The 15400-nt window shown below is 40.9% G+C and overlaps 2 protein-coding genes across 3 annotated transcripts; one reads left to right on the top strand and one right to left on the bottom strand.

Annotated features, from left to right (window-relative positions):
- The first annotated feature begins 47 nt into the window (after positions 1–47).
- LOC124344525 (beta-arrestin-2-like) lies at positions 48–7989 on the top strand. Of its 2 annotated transcripts, none has more exons than XM_046798090.1 (11): positions 48–2572; positions 3261–3291; positions 3549–3609; positions 3891–4081; positions 4806–4984; positions 5088–5308; positions 5643–5715; positions 5918–6064; positions 6134–6220; positions 6288–6440; positions 6635–7989. In XM_046798090.1, the coding sequence occupies exons 1-11, from the start codon at positions 2541–2543 to the stop codon at positions 6720–6722; spliced, it is 1263 nt and encodes a 420-aa protein (XP_046654046.1). In that variant the 5' UTR covers positions 48–2540; the 3' UTR covers positions 6723–7989. The 2 variants fall into 2 exon arrangements, with proteins under 2 accessions (XP_046654046.1, XP_046654047.1); XM_046798091.1 differs by having other exon boundaries at positions 55–2572; positions 5921–6064.
- A 3341-nt stretch (positions 7990–11330) lies between these two features.
- Positions 11331–12992, bottom strand: LOC124342073 (piggyBac transposable element-derived protein 4-like). Its single transcript, XM_046795046.1, has 2 exons — positions 12018–12992; positions 11331–11936 (listed from the first exon to the last, which is right to left on the bottom strand). Exons 1-2 carry the CDS (start codon positions 12990–12992, stop codon positions 11331–11333), a joined length of 1581 nt encoding a protein of 526 aa, XP_046651002.1.
- Between the last annotated feature and the right edge of the window lie 2408 nt (positions 12993–15400).

The following is a 15400-nucleotide window of genomic DNA, read 5'->3' as shown; positions in this document are numbered from 1 at the left end:
TACTTCATCATTGTCATTCAGTTCATCCGTCTTAAATAGACTGTGGCAACCTTTAATCATAGCTCAGTATTGTTTATCAATAATCTGTCTCCCGGAGTTGTCTGTCTGCAGTGTTGGCTTCTCACTGCAAGTCTCTAGGGTCTTGACGTATTGATCTGTAACGTGAGGCTCGTTCCCGACTCGCATCTCCCGAGCTCACCCTCTCCTTCGTTCTGCTTTCATTCGCATTCTCTTCGTTTTTATCGTTCTTGCCATTCTAATCAATTTTTTGGAGTACCTGTCCCTCTCTTTACACGTTTAGATTTCATACAGACGTAGCCTTATCGCTCTTTGGGTGTGATTCCGTCTCAATCCTTAACTCATTTCTTCATCAAGGAATTTTTTTACATTTTTGGAAGTAGTTTAAAAACTACTTCCAAACTTTTTAACAACGCTAAACTTTTTTTTTTTCTTAATTCTTCACTAGTAGACTTATTACAAATCGGCCGAACCCCTTGACGCTCTTCCTTTTGCTGTACCGGTACTCCGCGCCCCCTTCAAACACGTACAGCGTGCCGTTTTCTTTCACTCGCTAGTCCGTCCGTCCACCCGTCAAATGTTTTCCGTTCTTGGCAACCACTCCCTGTTGAAGATTTGTTTGAATTTTGCTCCGGAGAGCAGACGAAAGAGAAGCCAGAACATCCCACTGCTGAAATAGGAGTTTTCTCTGTCCTCTAGCTCAAACCGGAGTAAAAAAATTTGGGATGATTTCGCCAAAATGGTTCTGGACATTTCCAGCAGTTGACACTTAACTGCTCCTATTGGTTTGACGAAATCGTGCTATTCGCTAGTGCTATTCGTGTAGAGTGTGTGTGGCGTTGTTTAATGGATTACTCTTTAGGTCCTTGGCTCCTGAAATCAAAACTGACTGACTGTTTTCAGAACAAGAAAACAGCCGACTTCCTCATTTTGAATGACTACCTGGAATTCGGAAGACTCCGTTGTTCAGAAGGGGAAAACTCCTTTGCTGTAGTCGTTCTTGTTATAGGGTAGTTGGTTGCCAATGCTGGACTCAATCTCGTCTGTCTTTATAATCAATCTACTCCCCCGTATAAAAAGAAAGGTTCTTCCATTTTTCCCTGACGAGATGTTATTTGCGTTGATTGGAAAGGGATCCTTGTTGTTGAAATCAAGACAGCTATCTCAAGAAAGTCTGTAGTGTATCCTTAACATGATGGGTATCTCGGCTCTAAGTTTGGGTGACTTCTAGGCATTTCAGAGTATTAAAGTACAGAAAGCCAGGGGTGTCCAACGTCTATTGAGGCGTCAGCCATCTCCGTCCAAGTTTTGATGACGTGGTATCAGCGAAGCGGAACTAATACTAACACTGGGTTATATGCGGTGCCTCAAAAGAATCAACCCCTTGAGATAAACGTACAAACGAAATTATGTCCTTCGTTTTACATTTCAACCGATTTCAACGTCCTTCAGTGCGATTGGCGTCGGTTGTTAAACTTTGACTGCCAGATGAGGCACAGAGATGCGATACTTGTCATTTTAGGTCGCGCAAATAACTCCTTTGCTTATACGTGTAGGTAATGAGCCGTGTGTGATATTTCTCCATTTTAGGCCTTTAAGTTTCTTTTTTAAAGGTGGTGGTGATGGTTTGTTGAATGGAAGCTCTGGTCTATATGTGGGTCGTCGGGGAAAAGTTGCTTTTCTAATATTCCCACTTGAGACTTTGGGTGTTTCTTATTGCAGTACCAACTCTGTTTCTCCCGATCACCGACCATGAAAGGCATTCCCAACTTACCCACGTTCAACTTGAGACCGGGTGTTGTCTTACATGCATCTTTGGCGCAGCTTCTGACCTTTTCTTTTTTGAATCAATAATTCTCAGGAGATTCAGGACGAAATCGTTTTGTGATTTTTTGTTTGTGATTCACGTATTATTATTACTTGGCGAAAGATATTAAACAATCTAGGACTTGTGACTGTAATAATTCATGATTTTGAATATTCTGCTAGCTCAGATTCCACTTACAGTCCTGAATATCTTACAACCTGGTGGTATTAGTAGATCCACGGCGAATCGTCTAAAAGCTTTGTGCTACCCACCCTTTTTTTAACTGTGTATCTCAAAAGTAGTAGTATAAAGTAGAAGGAATGAAAGATGAAAAAGAACGGTCGGCGGCGCAGACTCGAGACGCGTTGCTGCTGTCATGTCAAGTGGACTCGACAGTGTTGGTTGTGGGTTCGCGTCGGAAACTCTTATTTTCTCTTCGTCTCAGTTGTTCTATCCCACAACTTTATAGAGCTTTACAAGTAGTTGTTTTAAAAACTAACCTCGTCTGTGTTTTTTTCTTGTTTTTTGTTTTTGTTTTTGTTTTCTCTGTTTTTATTTCTTGTTCCGGTCAACGTCCTCTTTCCGGATTTCAGGAATACGAAGACATTTGTGCAGACCCTTCCAGTCCATTCATCAGTTGTTTTGGTGTTGTTCTTTTGTGCCTCTGTTTTGACTTTCAACCTCGCTGGACGACACATGACACACTCCGGACAACATGGACGATAGTGGCAAACGACTTGGAACACGGCAAGTATTCTTACTTCTTAGTCTCATTTTTTTGTTCTTTCGGTTAACTGCTCGCTCTTTATTTCTTATTGGGACGTCAGAGATCGGTTTTAACTTGACGCCATGCTGGACTGTTTTCGACAGCTAATGGTTTTCCGTCTTTGAGGAATGCTTTGTATTTTCTGATCATTTTAGTGGAGTGAAAGCGGCAAGGAATAATTCCCCCCCCCCCCCTCCCTTCGCTTTTTTTATTTGATTACGGTCTTTCCGTTTGGGGACAAAATTCTATTTATAATGAATGGGAGTAAAAAAAAGGAGTAAAATGATGGGATGTCTCAAGTGTTATTGGTTCGACCTCAATGTGCTGTATTGGTATTAAAGAAAGATGGCACTTGTCATACCCATCTTAAGTCTGAGAAAGATTGGTTATTTTTCCATCGATATCTTGTGAAACGTCAGATGAAGCTCGTCTAATTAGATTTTGCTATACCATCGTAACAAAAAGTTTGCACATTGTTCGTCCAAACATGCCGTCATCATATTCCAAAACAAACAGAAAATTGAATATTACTGTAATTTACGCTTGTTACGAAACTCTCATTATCCTACCCAATATTTTTCTTTTCAAAGGTTGTGCTTATTGTACACTGTAACTGTACACATTGTATATTTCCATTTAACTTATTCGTTTATTGTTTCTGTTTGATAGGGTATTCAAGAAGAGCTCCCCGAACGGAAAGGTATACACCACAGCTTTTCTATTTTATATGAAATGATTAGTTCAGTAAACTTTGTATCAATTGGCCAGTGAATAGTGGGAACGTCACAAAAGATCTTTGCCTTCGTTTTATTACTCCTATGTTACTCTTGAGGATTCTCCGAACTTTTAAGTGTATTTGCTGTCTCGTCGGTTTTATGATGTTAGCATGTTTGTTTCGACTTGAGACGCGAGCACAAAAACTCTTAGTATTGATTCTCTGTTTTTCGTTCTTTTCAGATCACAGTGTACTTGGGAAAAAGAGATTTCGTCGACCATATCAGTCACGTGGAGCCTATAGGTCAGTTCACGTTCACGTACATGATATTTCTCGCTTTTCTCTGTGTAAGTTTGAGCAATAATAAGCACACGCTCTCCGCTAGTCTCCCCTTTTCTTTCATGAACTATATCCTATGCGGAGCACTCTTGTAGCTTGTCTGTGTCTCATGAAAAACTTAAGTATTTTGTATTTGTTTTTTCCATGGAAAAACAATGTGTTGCGGATTTGATTATGGACTGAGCGCATTAATTTTTCTATCCTACCTGGGCCAAGGTTTCTTATGTTTGTTTTTACTTCTACAGATGGAGTGGTTTTGGTGGATTCAGATTACATTAAAGATCGGAAAGTTTTCGGCCACGTCTTAGCCGCTTTCCGCTATGGACGAGAAGATCTGGACGTCCTCGGACTTACATTCCGCAAAGACTTGTACCTGGCTTCATCACAAATATTTCCGCACGAACCGACCAATAAGCGCCCACCAACCAGATTGCAGGTAGGCATGTTGAACTTGACCCACTTTTGATTCGCCGCTTGCGTTGCAGAGGAAAATGAGCGAAAAGATCAAATATCTACTACGGATTCCTTGTCCTATCGAAGCAAACGTACCACCCATTTATGATCACATTTCACATAGGATCGAAGCCAAGAAAACTTGTTAGTTCTTCCCTCTGGCTCCCCTTTCTTACAATCGATCCGCAATCATATGACTGGTCTAGAATTTACACTGATATGCCATCTCGAGTAGCATTTGCAGAATCGACTTCGGTTGTTTATGGATCGGCCCGTGCCGTCTGAACAATCAAAATGTCCTAGAATGAGCCAGTATTTTAGGGGGGACGCAGATGGTCACCAGCAGTGGCTCATTAATACGTTGGTATTGGACTTGGTATTGGATGAGCAAATATTCTTCATCCTGCATGAACTTTCCAGATGTAGTTTCAGCAAATCTAACACCAAGCCGTACCGTTTGACAACCAGACGGCATTAATCAAAACTTCTTACGAGAAAGAGGAAGCAGGGAATGGCGTCATTATCGATCGGCTGTTCTCTTGCCATTGGCAGTTTCCTAATCGGAATTGGAACCAATCAAATTGACGATGGTGCACTGGGCATGGATTGCTTCACTTTCATAGAGTGCTCTTCAATAATATATGACTCTGATTAAATCGAAAATAATTCTATGGTAATGAATGTGTCGTCTCGTTTACTTTTTTCAGGAGAGATTGCTCAAGAAACTCGGGCCCAATGCCTATCCTTTTTTCTTTGAATTGCCGCCTCATTGCCCTGCATCTGTCACCTTGCAACCAGCACCTGGCGATATGGGCAAACCATGCGGAGTCGATTACGAGCTCAAGTGTTTCGTCGGTGAAACACACGAGGACAAACCACACAAGAGGTACGTACAAAATATAATGAAATTCGATTTAACGCCGTGCGTCAAAGTCAACACATATGGTGGTTACTATTTTTTTTTTTTTTTTTTTTTATCCTGGTGACAGGAACTCTGTTCGCTTGGCCATCCGAAAGATTATGTATGCTCCAAGCAAACAGGGAGAACAACCATCGGTGGAAGTCAGCAAAGAGTTCATGATGAGTCCCAACAAGTTGCATCTGGAAGCGTCTCTTGATAAGGAACTCTATTACCATGGTGAGACGGTCGCTGTCAACGTTCACATACAAAACAATTCAAACAAAAGTGTCAAAAAAGTTAAAGTTTCTGGTAAGTCATCCATTTTTTTCTTTTCGGTGTCTTCTTATTCAAAGGTTGTTGATCATTTCCCATCAATTAGTGTCATTTTCCTTCAAAATTCCAGTTCTTATTTTCATTTTAATTTGAACGATGACATCCTGTTCCTTGACGAAGTATAGTAGCATAACATTTTTATTGCATTACGTTGGGAGAAAAATGTTTGGTGGATGTTGCTTTTTTAAATAGTGTGACGAGTACGACGTGCCGTGCACATCTTACGAGCTAATGCTGTGGCCAACTCTTTCTATTCGCCAGCGGTTCTAAGGATAAAGTGTATTGATTTTTTCTTCCTCTTTTGGTCTAGTTCGCCAGTTTGCAGATATATGCCTTTTCTCTACGGCGCAGTACAAATGCATGGTTGCCGAACTGGAGAGCGAGTAAGTCCCTGCATATTTTTTTTTTCTTTTTGTTGAATGACGGCAAATTATTTTTCATATTTTGTTCCCCTCTGTGGGACTTATTAGAAATATTGATAGTGGTTAGAAGATGGGATGGTAGGTTAAACAACTTTGTAAATGTTGTACAGATCAAATGTAATACAGAGAAAATAATTGTCCATGGTTTTCTTACTTGTTATTGCAGGGAGAGTTGCCCGGTGGGACCCGGATTCACTTTGTCTAAAATCTACTACCTAACGCCCCTATTAGCCAACAACAAAGACAAACGGGGACTTGCGCTGGACGGACAGTTGAAACACGAAGACACAAATCTGGCATCTTCTACTATGTCAGTATTTTTAACAAGCAATTGTTTTTGCCATTATTGGAAAAATTATTTGTAAAATTTTTATTTCAGATTGACAGAACCAGTACAAAAAGAAAATCTGGGAATTATCGTGCAGTACAAAGTGAAAGTTAAACTATGCCTCGGAGCTTTGGGCGGGTAAACTTAAGCTCAAACCTTTTTTGGTTCAATTGTTTGACTTCGTTTGCGTTCTTTTTTTCTTCAGGGATTTGGTTGCAGAGCTACCGTTTATTTTAATGCACTCGAAACCACCAGAAGATAGTCCCCCGCCGAGTCGTCCTCCAACAGCCGTGGCGAGTCCCAAAAAACATCCAAACGACTGTGTACCGGTGGATACTAATCTGATCCAACTTGACGCGTAAATTTTTTTTCTTGCACATTTACATATGATAATTTATATTTTCTCTTTTGGTTATGTTCTAAAAATGTCTACCGTTCCATTTCATTTTCTAAATGGCTCATGTGAAAAAGAAATTCGATAGTGTCAATGCACTTTATCAAACGGATTCCAACAAATAATTTTTCTTATTTGTTTCTTTATTTTCCGTTTAGTGAAGTGACGACTAATATGGAACAGGACGACGACATTGTTTTCGAAGATTTTGCCCGGCTGAGACTGAAAGGTGAAACGGAAGCATGAGAAAATTAACTCTTGTTTTAAAGATACTTGACAGAAAAGGGGTATGCTGATATTTTACGTGAAAAAAACAAACAAACAAAAAAGATGGAGGTTAAAACGTGACTTTTCGTTCATCTCCAAGATATTTTTCTCCCTATTTTTCATCTTTCTATACCTGATTGTATTCTTTGGGGGAAAGGGTTGGATCGTCACCCCTGTTGGTTGACTTAAAGATTCCTATTGTAGAAAATAATCCGCTTTTGAATCAAGCTTCTGATTCATTTTTGAATTCATTCCCGCTTTTTCAAATATCACATCCGACTTTTCGTAGTGAGGTAGATTATAAGTAGATAATATAACATGTGCCCCAACAGTAACAAAACGACAGCGCTATCGGCAAATGTCAGAATATTAAATGGAATTTCTTTTTAGGTTGCAAATCGCACTCTCTTTCACTTCTGGACTTAACAATTTATTTTCAATTTTGCGCTCCCTTTCAATTTTGCGCTCCCCTTTGATATTTTTATCAGTTTTAAATGATTTTCACTAGCAGCAGGGTATGCCTTAGATTTTACAGATTATCCGAGTCATTTGAAGTTCGGGGACTGTGGACTCATGCCAACCAACACACTTGTGGTGGTCCAAAAACCAGATCGCTTGCTTTTCCATTTATTGAACTCCGCTATTAATTGAATCGCGATTATTTATCCATTAACAAAGTTAAAACATTTTCCGTCTTATGGCGAGATAAGACCACCTCACGCCACAGATACTTGGTAATAAAACGCTCTAAAGAAAAGAACTGTCCGTAAAGTTTTGATACTGGCTTCCGCAAGCCTTTTTTTTTTTATATTGGTATCGCTGATATTTCGTGTGTACCGTACAGAGTTTTTGATTTACTAGGCAGGAAAAGATTACTAACCAGAGGAGCGTATCTATAAAACACAGTCGTATACTCGAATCAAAGCTCTTCAGTCTTGCTCTCTTTATCGTATCGTTTCGAGAGGTTTGACTAAACATCCAAGACTTTCCTTCTTTTTTATTTTGTTGTTTGTTTCTGTCAACCCTTTTTGTAGCCATCTGATTATCCAATTTGTTTAAAACTGATTGACTGCCGAAATTTTCTCGTGCCTTCCCACAAAATAGCACCCGAATCAACCAAACCGAACACTTGACTGTATCGATGTTTCTGCCCCTCAATTTTTCTTTTCGTGTTTGTACTTTTTATCACAATGACTTATGTATGTAAAAATAAAAATTGTCTGGTGAATAAAATTCACCTTATTTATCTTGCAAGCTTTTCCTTTTTTGGGGGGCACGGGGGGGCCCGGAGGACTTTAGGGGTTCACCGCTAAAAACTTTATCGTACACCTTGCCCGAAAGAGGTTAATTGTAGCAAAATTAAGCAAAAATCGCGCAAATTTCAAGTGAAAATACGCAAATAGATAGAAAATTTCAAGTATAATGTAGAAAAAGTACGAAGAAAATGAACTCAAGTAAATGGCAATGCTAAGTTTCAACAAGTTTCACTACTGAAAGACTAACTGAAAAATTTGTGCCAGAAGCAGAGTAATAGATAGGCCTAACGGTGTAGCCACTAGATATAGGAGTCTTTCCCTTTTTTCCCTAGAAGTGTTCCCTCACGATGTATTAGGAGAGGTGGGCAAACGCGAGAGGAAAAAACTGTGCCAACTTTCGGTAATCATTCTCACTTCTGCCGCTAGGTTCTCTAGTGTTAGTGGCCCTGGAATCTGGCGCGAAGTTTAACCATTGTGGATAACGCATCGTGGTTTAAGGGTGTTTCAGTTTAGTAAAAATAAAATTAACACCATGCTAGTTTGTAATAACGTAAAATCAATTACAATTTATTTTTTTTAGAATAATTGTTAATTCTTGATGTTTTTTTCGCTTATGAAATGTAACAAGAAACAAAATGCAATAAAAATTACGATTTTTCACAATTTGGACAATTTTCTTGACTTGTGTTGCTTACTTGACTTTTAGGCAACATCCATCTAATTTTCTTTCCACTTTGCTTGAAAGCGAAAACGAAGGACAATATATTCATAGACTAGAAATTGACTAGAAATTTTCTTTTGCTGATCTGTATCCCGTAGAACATCCAACCACGAAACACTTCACCATTTCACAACACGATTTATCAAAAACACATCACCACAACTTAAAGAACGAAATTATAAAATGAAACAACGAAATGGAATCTACTAATCTACTATCAACAATGGCAGACGCTTAACTTCAGAGAATTCGCGCCAAATTCCAGGGCCACTAACACTAGAGAACCTAGCGGCAGAAGTGTAAACAATTTCAGAAAGTTGGCACAGTTTTAAGAGGGGGCGCCCTACTGCGTTTGCCCACCTCTCCTAATACATCGTGGTTCCCTGTTTACTACTTCACAGCTCATAAAAAAGCGCCACAGCGGGTGTGTTGGGAAATGGGATGGTTTTGCAGAAGATTCTGCTCGGTCTAATAGTCTGGGAGCTGGGCCCCAAAAACATGACAATGATTTAGAAGAAGGTTTGAGGCTAAAATATGGTTAGGGGGGGGGGGGGGGGTATGACACATACGAAAAGCCACGTCTGTCGACTGCCGGGGCGTTCAAGCGTGACGCGATCCCGAAGTCGGCGGGAACGGTAAAAAAATCAACTTTGTTTAGAAAATCTGAACTATATCTTAAAAAATAGAGGTATTTAATCTTTATTTAATTTCCGACAGACAGACGTCATAGTCTGGGGCCTTGGGGCCATCAGACGTCGGTGTGTAAGAAATTTTATGAAATTTCAGTAAATTGTGAAAATGGCAACGCTGCATCCTAAGCGCCTAATTTTAAATAGAGAGATTTGGGGAGGATCTGTGAGTTTTTAACTAAGTAAATGTGAACAGAAAATGCATTTTTCGGTTTTTTAATAACATTATGCATTAATTTGGTTATACCGATCATTTTTTGATTATTTGGTTAGTGTTATTGGCAACTAAATTTTTGGTGGTTCAAATTTCTTCCCTATGTAACCCGCTTTTGCTCTGCTCCTCTTTCGTGAAAGTATACCGAACGTCACGGGAAACCCTTGACTAACAGACGTTATGGTTTTTCCCTTGTATTCCCCTGGAGGTAAAGAACGTGGTTTCGCGCCCATCGAGGAACATTTCTTGTTTTTCTTTTTGCTTAAATTTAAGTATTTTGAAGACGGCTGTAAGCCGTACCCATTTGGATGTCTTACAGCGCGACATTAGGACAGTGCTGGTCCACTTAAAGAACCAGCCTGTGCGCGGTTCTATAACCGGGAGGTTCGATATCCGAACACTTGATCCCAGCGCCATCTACGGGGGATTCTACTTGTACTTCAAGCCCATACAGAATAAAGACAGTCATTTCCATAATCATGGAAATTCCTTTTTGTTCACTATAAGTAGACAAATCTAAAGTATCTTTTATTTCGATGATATTTTTTTCTTAATGAGCTTTAAGTAAGTCTAACTTTGGAATCTGACTCTCAATGTAACTATTATCTGACTATCTTTTTCCCATATGAAACACCCTCTTTATGAAAAACTTTTGATCGCTTTTGACGGCTTTCGATTATTCTGAAAATAAGCCAAGTTTATCTCCTTTATTTTAATATAATATAAATAAAAAAGTGGAGATGCAGCAAGCAACTAAATGCTCAGATTGGGTTAAATAGTCACGAGCATGGTCGCTTTTTTCAGTAGGAAAATGAGGAAGGCAACGATTGTGAATGAAACAGGCTATAAACTCAGATTTTTTAAAAAATTAGTACCAACATTTCTGTATGAACCGCTCAGCTTCTGTGACATTAACCTAGAGTCCAAACTGACGACCCTTTCTGTCTTATTTGCGGTAAGTTTTAAGTTCCCGCCGCAAAAATTTACATCTGTTTAATCAGTACGCCGATGGTGGCGCTGAAACACGGCAGAGCCATTTCGGTTCTATAACCCTTTTTCGACGCCAAAGTTATTTTGGCCGTGCTTGACTGAAATTAAAAGTACAGATTGCTGAGGACGTCTCAAACCACTCAATTAAAAAGAAATAAAAAATTCATTTTTTTACTGTACTTTTATTGCTTTTTTGTTTTTTGTCCCGCCAGGAAAGTCCCGACCGGCACTTCAGTCACCGAAAAACGGCCAAATTTCCAAGCGACTGCCGTCCGCCGGGACAAAAAAAAATGTCCCGACAGTTACACACAGCAGCCACTTTAAAAAAATTTGTCTTGTCAGACGGCTCGCACTTAAAGTCTTAGGGGTTTCAGCGAGTAGAACGCGAAAGATGAAAACAAAAATGATCCGACACTTCGAAAATTCTTCGTCTTTTCTCTTTCTCATTTTTCTCGGCCAAACACGGAATCAAAATAAATCCATTTGAAACGGCGGAAGGAAAGGAGCTTGTCCACGAAGGAATAAACTATTGAACCGGACACTTCTGGTTCATTTTCGCTAATTCCAAACAGCTACATCCAACATCCGCTTCGAATCCATTTCTTTCGACCGTTCCTATTTCAGTTGATATCAATTCAGGCTTTCGCCCGTGCCGGTAACCGCTCATTCAGATCCCCAAACTCAGTAAAAAAACAAATTGATACAACATAAAACAGTTTATTTAATCCATTCGTCTTCATCTAAAAGGACACCATCATTTACATCATTATTTAGCGCATCAAAATCAGAATCATCAGAGGAGTCAGATGAAGAGTAAATCCCCAAAGGATCCGTTTCGACAGTTTGGGCTGCGATCTCTTCTTCAGGATCGACAGCAAGTACTGTTTCAGCAGCAGCCTTTGTTGGATCGAGTATCCGATCATCGTGAAATTCCAAAAAGCAGTTTCTTTTCTTGGACAGACAAAGAAAAATTTTGCACATACTGCACTGAGAGAATGGTCGAGATTCCTTCGTATGACCATTGGGTCTTCTCTCGGTCGTGGCTTGGCACCATTCGCATCGTCCTCTATTCTCAACGAAAATAGGATGATGGATTCCGACCTGACTGAAGCGTATTTCATCTGGCACGCTCAGTCTATCTTTCCTTCTTTTGGCACCGGGCTCTGCCGAAAGTGGAATCTCTTTCATTAATCTTGCTTCTGGAGCATCTCCTTTGCGGCCTATCTCATCATTCAGCCCGTAAAGTAAAAGAGAAGTAGTCACGCTTCGCTTGAATTCCAAAAGACTGAGATATCTTTTGTCCTTCAGGAAGGTTTTTCCTTTCTTGTTTTTAATCGTCTGGAAAGAAATTGAACAGAAAATTATTGAAGCTTGGCACTCTGTCAATAAAATTTCTGAACTTACCACCAAATCGCAGTAAGTAATCCAGCTATTCACCATACATGTTTCCATGAGGGAGTAAAAGAGACGGTGCCACCATTTTTTTGATTTGCGGTCTCTCTCGTAGTAGGAACGCAGCTGGTTCGCCGTGTCTACACTGCCCATGTTATCGACGTAATCGCCAATAGCCTTTGGACAAGACTTTGTTCTGAACGAACCATCGCGCTGCTTCCTTTGCACCTTGACAGCCTCTGAGCCGTGGAAGTTGGAAGCGACCCGAAACGGCTTAGTGTCCTTCCAGATGAAAACACCCTTTCTTCCCGTTCCTGGTTCACCGCCAAACTTGGCCACAAATTCGTCCTGCGGAAGGTTCGATTCGTTGACCGTAAAAATGGGTTGCCCCACTCTGGTTTTAAGAATCGTTCCAACCGCATTTATCCCCCTTTTGTCGAGTTCGTCCAGGAGGGCGATGCTCGTGAAGAAGCGATCAAAGGCTACTACATGTCCGTTCTTTGCCAAGGGCTCGCAAAGATCAAGAACTACTCCTTCCACCATCGTAAAATTGGAATCCTTGAGCGTTTCACCAATTCGAGCTCCATGATAGATCTCAAAATTATAGGTGTAGCCTCTATTACAGCATCGACTCCAGATTTTGAAGCCGCTTTTGATGGGTTTGCCCTTCATCGTTTGCCGAAGCATGGATCGACCTTTAAATTTCACCATGTATTCGTCTATACTTTGCCACCTGGGAGACCGGCGACACTCATTAAATTGCTTATTGAGTACGTCCACCAACGATCGGATCTTATAAATAGGATCCTTTCGCACCTTCAACTGTTTATCCTTGTCTAATTCATCATGATCAGCGCAAGCCAAGTGTCTTGAAATGAATTTAAAACGCTCACGTGTCATTGCTTGATGAACGATTCCAAGGCCGTAACCAGTATCCGGCTGCCTTTCCCAATACATCGACAGCTCCGGCAAACGATGATAACCCATCAAGAACTGTATTCCGAGGAACGCAGTTCATATCTGTCGACTAAACCTCCAGGAAGCATTTCGCTAGACTGCCTTCCTTCTGGTCTGCCTCCAAATCTCCTAGATGGTGGATTGCCCTTTTCAACGTAATTCCAGGAGTCTCGGATCCGTTTATTTGTCTTTTCTAGCAAAAGATCAAAAGTTTGGAATCCGCCAAGCATAGACCAAAAGATGTGGAGAGGTGTATCACCCGGATGGAACTTAGAAAATACGGGGCCCACAGGTTTCTCTGGAGTAAACTCGTAGGAATACTGCCGGTACTGTGTCTCCTGATTCTCATCATCATTCTCTTGGTAATCTTCTTCCACATCAGTCCAATAGCTCACTCCCTTCCAATGCTTGTTGATGGCTTTATGGTGTGCGATTAATTTAGCATCGGCCTTTTGTTGCATTCTAAGCTTCACCGCATCTGAATTGACCTTTTTAGGGGCCATGGATGGATGTCCTTTAGAACTGCGAGGGCCAGGATGTCTCAATTTCGCATTGGTCAGTCCGATTTTTTTTTGAGCGAAGTAACGAGTCACTACGTCGTCGGTAAATTGACCGTCAGAAGAGCACCCTACCTTGGCGGTTGACCGGGTCATTCTTCTCCTCTTTTTAGGTGGCGAGGAACCACCTTCAAGATCAGCATCTTGTGCTTTATTTTTTTTTGCCTTCGTCAAACCATCCGGATTCAAAGCCAGGCCTGACGGACACTTTCCGGAAATTGACCGCTGACTTAGCTTTAACCGGAGGTTCTTCGTTGGCAATCTCTCTTTCTTTTTTGGCAATTGGTTCCTCCTCATCAGCCGGCCCCTGATCAAGAACCGGTTCCCTTTCAGGCGCCAGCTCCTGACCAGGCTCCTCAACCAGCTCCTCGGAGGCAACCGATTCCTCTACATTATTTTGAGCCTCAGTATCGATGGACGGCTCTTTATTCCTAGCTTCTCGTTCCTTTGCCTCTTTTAATTGCTGCCTTTTTAATACAGCTGCGGCGGCGGCTTTCTTGGCTGAATTTTTCACGGCTTTCGACTTAGTATATCTTGGGTCTCTCTTTTTTTTATTTTTCACCATTTTTAATCAATCTGAAAATACAGAATCGAAAAAAAGGCACGATTAGTCTTTGTGAATTCGGCAAAAGGATAACGAATTGCCTTACGTCCTAAGCCTTATATGACGGTCTTATTTTATCATGCAGGGGAAAAGCATGCACATGCAGGAGTTACCGGGGCTGATTCTTATCCAGCGCCTTTCATCGCCTTTCGGAGTTTCCTCACGAGACAGCAGTAATCAACGCACGGATAAGAAAGTACAAGAGGCTTTGTGTAAAATTTTTATTACACGGGCACTAATTGCGCCTCGAAGACTTCAAAATCAACCGTTGGACGGAAAGGAGCTCAGCTACGATGGAAATGAAACTACAACTAACGCCGAACCGGACAACTTCCCATTCTGCGTCTTCGTTCCGTTTCCCAAAGCTCCCCGTCGATACCAAAGTTTTTGCATCGAAGCTACTGAAGAAATTTCGCGCTTTCCTTTTCGCCTCTTTCGCCTTCCCTTCGATATCTATCCAACCACCGGCTTCAAATTCACTTGAACCCTTTTTTTGTATTTGAGGAATCGCGGACACTTAAGTCGCGCGGCACCCAGATAGGAATAAAAATAAATAAGGAGCGTCGGGCGGAAAGGAGCTTTGCCACGGAGGAAATGAAACTACAACCAACGCCGAACCGGACACTCCCAATTCTTTGTATTCGTTTCATTCCACAAAGCACCCCTTCGATACCAAAGTTTTTGCGTCGATGCTACTAAAGAAATTTCGCGCTTTCTCTTCGCCTCTTTCGCCTTCCCTTCGATATCTATCCAACCACCGGCTTCAAATTCATTTCATTCGACTACACGGACCGGAATGGAATAAAAATACCACCTGGAAAAAAACTATTTAGAACTGACACTTCCCGTTCTGTTTTCGCTAATTCCCAGGGGAATTCATTACAACCACCCCTTCGATTTTCTTTCATCCGTGTAGACCAGTTTATTTCTGACATCTCTGATCTTTGAATTTCTGACATCTCTAATTGGCCAGTCTGCTCTGACTTAATCGAATTTGCACCCGGCTCTAGGATAAATTAGGAGCCAATTCACGAGACATTCGTCTCTACGCCACTTCCAAAAAACTCTTAGGAATTTATTTTTGATTGCCATGTTTATTCAAGGCTTCTATATTGGCCAAAAGGATCCAATTTTATTTGATTTCGACGGTCTCCTCATGCTGGGACATGCATGCACATTCAAGAATACGGGGTTTGTTTCTCATCTTATCTAGCGCTTTTCACATCTGCCGCAGATTGCCGCACATTTGTGACCAACGCACAGAAAAGCCTTCGTGA

The sequence above is a fragment of the Daphnia pulicaria genome, chromosome 6 (assembly GCF_021234035.1).
Source record: "Daphnia pulicaria isolate SC F1-1A chromosome 6, SC_F0-13Bv2, whole genome shotgun sequence".
Taxonomy (NCBI): domain Eukaryota; kingdom Metazoa; phylum Arthropoda; class Branchiopoda; order Diplostraca; family Daphniidae; genus Daphnia; species Daphnia pulicaria.
This window is presented reverse-complemented; position numbering and strand designations above follow the sequence as displayed.